The sequence below is a fragment of the Citrus clementina genome, unplaced genomic scaffold (assembly GCF_000493195.1).
Source record: "Citrus clementina cultivar Clemenules unplaced genomic scaffold, Citrus_clementina_v1.0 scaffold_4, whole genome shotgun sequence".
NCBI lineage: Eukaryota > Viridiplantae > Streptophyta > Magnoliopsida > Sapindales > Rutaceae > Citrus > Citrus x clementina.
In genome coordinates, this window is record NW_006262274.1 from 12,731,741 (window position 1) to 12,740,459 (window position 8,719).

The following is an 8,719-nucleotide window of genomic DNA, read 5'->3' on the forward strand; positions in this document are numbered from 1 at the left end:
TGTTTGTTCCGTTTTGCCAGCAGAACCATAGACGAAAGGTAAAGGCAAAGCAACTTCTTTAACCAGCAGACTACCATTTCTCTTTCAATGTAAGCATCTCAAAATGAAAAAAAAAAAAGAAAAAGAAAAAAGAAAAAAACAACTCACATATGCTTTTTTATATATAAGTGGAGTCCTCTTTTATCACGTAAGCTACGAGCCTCAGAAATAAATTTCAATAAAGAAAATATGATCCAACAACGGTGGTAGTGGCACCCCCCACTGTAAGTAGAATTATATTAAGTTAAAATTTTAACTGATATGTAGTCCTACTCTGTTAGAAAGAGTAAAAATAGATATTTCAAATTTTTATCTTAAATTTTATCCTAAATATGTATCATTAATTGAGCGGTGGGTAGTTTATTATAAAATCTAAGTGAATTGATTAAATAATCTCACTAATTGATTAATGAATGTCATATCATTTATGATAGTTTTCAGAATAAAAATTTAAAATAACTTTATCAAAATATTATTAAAAAAATATATTAAACATTAAATTAACTTTTAACATCTCAAAATTAATTTCGAACCTCCCAACCATAACCCCACTTTAATTTTATTACCTTAGACAAATGCATTGGCACAATCAATAAAGCAATGAGATATGTCTACTCTCGGTGAAACAACTTTTGACGATATATGTGAAAAATTAACTTCATTATAGCTTCTCGGATATAGGAGATTCGTGTAATTGGAACAATATTTTCACCCTTCAAGGAAATTGTCGGCAAAGTTACCACATCTATAGTTATTGTAATAAGATTTAATTGCTATGAAAAAAAAAATCAAAATCATCAAATAGTAGTGGAAACCAGAAGTGAAAATTAAAAAAAAAAAAAAAAAAAGGCATCCAATAAGCACCAATCAATCTCCTCTGTAGCTTTTCAAAAGTCACCCGCGCATAAAATTAAAAAGGAAAAAAAAAGTGTAGCATGTGATGAATAATTTTACCAAAACCACCCACTTTTCTTTACTATATAACCTTGTTTCTTCATTGCTTTTATGTTCAGTCAGATGGCGATTCTCCTTCACATGCCCCTTGATGAGATTTGCCTCTGATTAGCCTTCTCCAATACAGCCTAAATGACTCAAGCCATGAAAAAGTTCAAGAGCTATCAAATTGTTGACAATTTCTTCATTTACTCTTTAACAGCATTAACTTGTAGTGTGTTCTGTTTCAGCCCTTTCTGGTTTCCCTATTTATTGGCTTCCATCAAGGCCTTTCTCTTTGTTTCTCTCCCAAAAGTTGGCGTGGTCTTACTCAGCCCCAAGGTTTTGTTCTTTGTGGGCAATCTTATCATTATTATTCTAATTGGAGAATCCAAGTTCTTTGCTTCAGAATCCTCTCCCGCTAGCGATGTGTGCTATGATGATTATGTTAGCAAGAGTACTAGAAGTGTTAAAAATCCATCTACAGATAAATGTTTGACGGAAAATGTAAAGAAGACTGGTGAAGATATTGGAGAGAATGTTGTTATGAGAAAATGGGTTGATGAGGAAGAAGCAGAAGTAGGGGCAGAGAATGGAAATAATGAAGAAGATGATGAGGTTGGTTTCCCAGCTGAGGAATTGAGCAAAAGAGCTGATGATTTCATTGCAAGGGTCAACTGGCAAAGGAGGCTTGAAGCTAGATTGCTGCTTTCTTGCAGTGAATGAAGGGAAAGAATATTTCCCATATAATTAGAGAGGCAACTAATTACAACAATATTCCAAGTGGATCAATATCAAGCTGTAATTAATAATTTTATGTTGTTGCAACTTTATTTAACAAACACTCAAGAGTGTATCTTTATATCAGGAGTTTCTCATGCGTGAATGTTTGCACTTTATAAAGTGAAAATCTACGTTTTACAATATTATAAAATTTTATCTACGTTTTACAATATTATAAAATTTTACGGAAATTTAAAGATCATTTACAATATTGTAAACGCGGATAAAAGACCCTTTATGGCCCTTTAAGAGCGCGAGCTGTACTTCATAAAATGCAGAATTTTGCTTATGAGAATGATTTTTTATATCAATAGCATTAAACTTACAACATAATTTCTATTGCAAGGTATGTATCGCTTTATCATTTAGTTACCACGAATATGGTATTAGTAGATGGATGGCAATATTTCCACCCCCACTATTTGAATAATAAGCCTCAAAAATTAAAATACATGTACTTAATACTAAATTCACATTATTTCTGAAGTAGGACGTTATTTTAAAATTTTAGAATTTTTTTTATTTTAATTAGAGTTCATTATGATATGTATATTAGTTTTTTATTTATGTTATAACTGTGATTTAATTTCTTTTTTTAAGGTAACTTAGAAAAGTAGATTTCCTCTTTTATAGAGAGGTTTTGTTATTATTTTCATAGCTTCAATTTGAAATATTCAATAAAACTCCTTTTTATAATTTCTTTTGGGATTATCTGTCAAAATCTTTCTTGTAAAGTTGTTTGGATTAGAGTATTATCTAATTTCGCTTATTGCACTATTAAAAATACTCATTGAGTCGTTTGAATTAGAATTAGATCTAATCTTGCTTCGATAGCGTGAGCCAATCGCATTAGCTTGGACTAATACTAGAACGATAGCTAGTGTTATCTATCTTATCAATTCTGCTTCTACTACGTCGCCCGTCAGTTGGTACCAGAGAGGTTCTGTGCTAATCGTATAGTTTTCTTAGATACCCTATATCCATCCCTACCAAATCCAACACTAAAAAAAAAAATTCCCAATCAAACCCTAGCTGCCACTGTCGCAATCTTCGCTGCTGCCGTCCTTTCAACCACTGTCGCCGTTCAACCCACTACCAGAATCACAATCATCAACCAACCATAATCCCTCGCTAAACCCACGTAGTTTCCAATGCCATAAATCGCCACAATAGCCACCCAATCCTGCAAGCTCCACCACTCAATCTACCACCATTCAACCACCTTTTACCGTCGACCGACACCATCATAAAACTTACCCAGCCTTTGTCCTAGATTAGACACCCAACCACTGTGTGAACTACCTAAAACTAGCGACCTTCTATCTTTAAATTCTCCATCGTCGGACCTTATCACCATCCCACCACTACAAGAATCTCCATTCTTCATGGAAAAACCTAACCATCATTGTGACCAATCATTGTTGAAATCTCCACAGCAAAATGCCACATTACCCCCATAAGTCGCTGTAGCTTCAGGTCGATTTTCTGACCAAAATTTTGTGAATATGATGGAACTAGGAAGATCTTTAGGTGGAACTTGGAAACTGCATTGGTTTCAGGTCGAGTTTGTTTGCAACAGCATGGTGAATCAATCCACTAGTATGACCCCTTTTGAGATTTTCTACACTTGTTCCCTACGTCATATTTGTGATATGGCTATTATACCACTCGTAGCTGGAGAAAGAAGAAAAACAGCAGATAATATGGCGGAGAAAGTTCGTCAGATTCATGCTGGAGACTGCCAATGCTAAATACAAGGCTGGTGTAGACAAGTATCGACACAATAAGGTGTTTCGGGAAGGTGATTTGGTGATAGTTCATCTATGACAAAGTCGTTTTCCTAGTATTCATGCAATTGGAGAAGCAGAAGTATGGTCTGTTTCGTGTTGCACAGAAGATTAATGACAATGCTTATGTGCTCGAGCTGCCATTCATCTAGAATATCTCTCGTACATTCAATGTGGTTGAACTGTTTAAATATCATCCAGATGATGAGGTGTTGTGTGAGCTAAACTCGAGGATGAGTTCTCTTCCAAGTGAGGAGGACTGATGTAGCATGTTTGTGTAGGACAAGTAGGGTGCATTATAAAGGGCATAATTTGGACTATACGTATCCGTTTTTGGTGTATAATATATTATTTCAAAACTTTCAATAAGACGAATCAAATCTAAAAATATTTGTGCCATCCGTCCTAGGGCCAAGTGTTGAGTACTGGAGAATATATATTTATATAGGGTAAAATTGACATTTTATTCTCCAAGTCTCACTAATATTTTCACTTTTACGTGTTTAAATCCATTAAGCTTTTATTATGTGTATTTTATTATAATTTAAGTATTTTATATATTTCAAGTATATTTTGCCCATTTCACAACTAACGAGAAGGTGAATAGTGAAACGAATGGTATTTTTAAACTCAGAATGGTCGAAAACCTTAAGAGGAGTATAAAAGGATATTCGGTACTGTTCACAAGTACGGCACTGTTCATATATACAGTACGATAACGTCGCATTGACTGATGACGTGGCAACATCTTATTAGAGTAATGATGTGACATTGACTGATTATGGGGCATTGACTGATGATGTGACATTGACCCATGATGTAGTAGCATCCTATTTAACAAAAATATTGATGTGGCATTGGCCGATGACATGGTAACATCTTATTGGACCGAAATGCTGATATGGTGTTGACTGATGATGTGTTTCCAACCAATCAAAGCTTGCCACATGGCACAATCCTGAGCCTCCAATTGTTTTTATCTGATGGTCATGATTTACTCATTGTATCTATAAATAGAGGGTTTCCCCTTAATTTAAGATCCCTTAATTTATTTTTTAGCTCCATTTTTTGTAATTTTATCTCTATCTTGTATTTTCTATGCATTTTAATAAAATTATCATTTTACCTCTAGTTTAATTATGAGTGGCTAATTTTGTTTCAAACTTGGGTTGAAGGTGAAGTCTCGACATGATCTATGAGCTTAATTAGGTAAGTTTATTTTCTTTTCCTCTCTGATTTATGTGGTTATTTTGACTGATTATCGATTGACAATGTATCCTGTTTAGATTTTACAATGTATACCAACTCCTTAGTGAAGGATTGTTGTTGTTTGGCACAATGAGCACTTAACACTATATTAATTAAAGAGAAAATTTTCCACTAGTATTTGTGGGTCGTTTTGACTCTATGTCGACAGAGAGTGTATTTAAGTTATTTAGTAGATGGTTTTCCCACGTTGTCAAAAGAAGAATTATTATCGTCTGGCACATCGTGTTCTTTATACCACACTTAGTGGTAGAATATGACCTCTGACACACTGAGCGTTTGATACCATATTTATTAGAGTGAAGATTATGAAGAGTGGAAATACCACTCTCATGAATTAATCAAAACTAAAAAGGAAATATTAAGCCCATGAGGAATGTTGAGTATGAATTTAGAGACTCAAGTATTTCATTTGCATTGGTTTCATCTTTAATTCATTTATGCCATTTTATTTTAAATCTTAAGATAAAAAAAATCACTTTCCAACCAATTCACATTTACACCTAGAAAATGAACCTTACGCATAGTTAAATCTACCTCCTCGTGGGATCGACACTCGTCAATATAAAATCTATTCTACAACAGATTCAAAATAGATTTGTGTGCTTACGAGTACAATAAAATTTGCACAACAAGTTTTTAGCGCCGTTACCGAGGAGGTAAGTTATTTTAATTTGTAGAGTTAATTTTCATTGTAAATAATTTTGTGAACAGATTTTAAGTGTGTTTTCATAGTAAGTGTGCAGCAGCGTGATAAGGTTAGTATCGTATCTTCTCTCATCTCTCTTTATTGTCATCTATTTTGTTTTTAATTTTTATATGTTCTTTTCATGAATGGTCAAAGGTCACAGTAACTTAATCTATAACCTCTAAACCTTAAATTGGAAAAAAACAATTCGCACATTAAGACACGTTGCACAAATGTTAAAATTGAGGATAAATTGAAATGGATCTGCGACAACAAGCACAAGCACCACAAGAAATGTCATTTAACAATTATTTCAGTATATTAGCTACTTTAAGCACATCATGCATAAGATACCCAAATATACTTATTAGGAGTTTCGAGTTAAAACATAGCGTGCTAAACTGTCTCCCATCATTCTATGGCTTGAAAAATGGAGACCCATACAATTATTTGAATGATTTTCATGTCATTTGCCAAACTTTTAAATATGAATTTTTTTTAGATGAAGATGTTAACCTTAGACTATTACTATTTTCTCTAAAAGATAGAGTTAGTTCATGATTCAATATGTTGCCTACTAATAGTATTACAACACGGGAACTTATAGTAACTAAATTTTTAAATAAATACTTCATAGTACATAAAACCAATATTATTCGCAGGAAAATTTCAGAGTTTACTCATAGAGAAGACGATCAATTCTTTAAATTATGGGAGCTATTCAACAGACTACTTTCGAAGTGTCCACACCATGGGTACGAGAAATGACACTAATGTCAATATTTCTTAGGGGGACTATTGCCACATATGCAAGAATGACTAATGGCAACAAGTGGAGGTGAGCTCATGTCTAAAAGCGCATAAGAGATTTGAGATTTCTTCCAGCGACAAGTAGAGAACTCCCAACAATGGAGTTGATCATTTATGAATGTGAGAAAAAATGAAGGGAGTCAATGAAATTTATGTTAGCGAGTCAAGATTAGAAATCAAGGAAGTGAAAGAGATACTTGAAGTACTTTCTTGTCAAATAGCATCATTGACGACTGCTAAATCAACAAAGCCACAAGCATACAACTAATTTGACCATGATTCATACTTAGATCAAGCTAATGTTATAAATGTAATAGGAAAGCAACCGAATTAAAACCCTTACTCCAATACCTATAATCCTCGATGGAGAGACCATCCCAACTTTTCATAGTCTTAAGGATCCCAACAAAATAAAACAATAGCTCCAGCTCCACCAATGCAACCAGTTCTTCAAGCTCTTCAAGTCTTTCAACCACCATTCAGACCATACAATCAGAATTAGAGCTATTCACAGCTAAAACTATAGAAAGAGGCATTCCAGAAATTCTCGATCCATCACACCATTGATGAGTTACACAATGAGATGAGGTCTGGCTTCAATTCACAAGCCTAATTAATCTCAAACCTTGAGAAGATGATAGGCCAACTTGTCTCTTCAGTTTAAACCTTGACAACGACTGTTAAGAAAGGTAAATTTTCAAGTCAGCCAATACCCAATCCTAGAGGGGTGTATGAAGTGAGTACAAGTTCATCGTAGCATCATGAAGGGGTTAAAGCTGTCATGACCTTACGAAAAGGCAAAGAAGTAGGCAATAAAATGGAGATGCAGGTAACAAAGACAACTCAGATTATACCCTTAGACTCTGGGGATTCATTACCAAAAGAAAAAAAGAAGCAACCACAAGAATACATCCCCAAAGCTCTTTTTACTCAGAGATTAGCTAAAGCAAATAAGAGAAGTACCAGAGGTGAGATTATGGAGATTTTGAAATAGGTAAGTATTAACATCCCTTTACTTGATACGATTAAATAAGTGTCTTCTTATAACAAGTTTTTCAAAGACATTTGCACCAAAAAAGAGAAGCATTCATGTCCAGAAAAAGGCATTTTTAATAGAAAATATTAGTTTCATACTCCAACATAAAATTCCTCCAAAATACAAAGCCTTTGACTGCCCTATCATTTTATGTAGCATAGGGAACCACCCTATCATTTTATTAAGTGTTTGTGAAACTTCAACTTGGAATATTACAACTAACTCTAGTTGTCTCTTGCAACTTATAGATTGATCCATGAAAATACCTCGCAGTATTGTAGAGGATGTGCTTATTCTGGTAGACAAGTTTTATTTTTCTGTTGATTCCATTGTGAGTGACACTCAACTAGCGCAAGATTCAAAGAAGCACATCCCCATTATCCTAGGCCAACTTTTCTTCGCAACTGCAGATTCTCACATTCAATGCAGGATTGGAAATATGCAGTTATCCTTTGGCAACATGACCATGGAATTGAATATCTTTAACATTTCCAAGCAACCACCTAATAAAAATGAATGAACTGTAGATGTGGATTTAATTGACGAGCTAGTTGATCATACTTTTCATTCTATCCTTAGTGATGACCTTGTACAAACATGTTTAACTCACTTTAGTTTGAATTTTGATATCAACAGATCAATTGATGAGGTCAATGTCTTATTGCATTCATCATCATGTATGGATATTGACAAATGGAAGTCAAGGATAGAGCAATTGGCGCAATAAGGGAAAAATCTTATTCCATCATCAGAATCACCACTAAAACTCGAACACAATCCATTATCCGACTATTTGAAGTATACATTCCTATGAGAAGTAAAAATATTGTTAAAAATCATCTCATCCTCTCTTGACGTCATACAAAATAATGCAGACATCATTTGCCTTATTTATGGTTCAAAAAGGAGATTACAACTGGCAAAACCTAAGGAGATTCGCAATGATAAAAATGCTAAAGACTACAAGAAGCAGATGAGAGCCTTTCATGACAAGTAAATTATGAGACAATCTTTCACACCAAGTCAAAAAGTGCTTTTATTCAATTCTCACTTGCACATCTCCCCAAGTAAATTATATTCTTGATGGTCTGGTCCATTTATTATTCACTGTTTTTCTACATGAAGTCATTAAACTTGAGAATCTAAAGAATGGTGCAATTTTTAAAGTTAATTGTCAGAGATGTAAAGCCATATCACGAGTACCAACCACATGGAGAAAACAACGCAATATATTTAGGTGACCTTACAGATCTGGATTGAGACTTTTTCCTATTTTTTCAGTGATTTAACTACTATTTTTTAAAATTAAATTTATTATTGCTTTCACATGTGTTTTGGTTTTGCTAGATTTATTCTTTTCTTTGGTATTTTATCATT

At 33.8% G+C, this 8,719-nt stretch overlaps 1 protein-coding gene across 1 annotated transcript; it reads left to right on the forward strand.

Annotated features, from left to right (window-relative positions):
- The first annotated feature begins 1,064 nt into the window (after positions 1 to 1,064).
- On the forward strand, positions 1,065 to 1,766 carry LOC18044312. Its single transcript, XM_006436814.2, has one exon. The coding sequence runs from the start codon at positions 1,126 to 1,128 to the stop codon at positions 1,696 to 1,698; it is 573 nt and encodes a 190-aa protein (XP_006436877.1). The 5' UTR covers positions 1,065 to 1,125; the 3' UTR covers positions 1,699 to 1,766.
- The last annotated feature ends 6,953 nt before the right edge of the window (positions 1,767 to 8,719 follow it).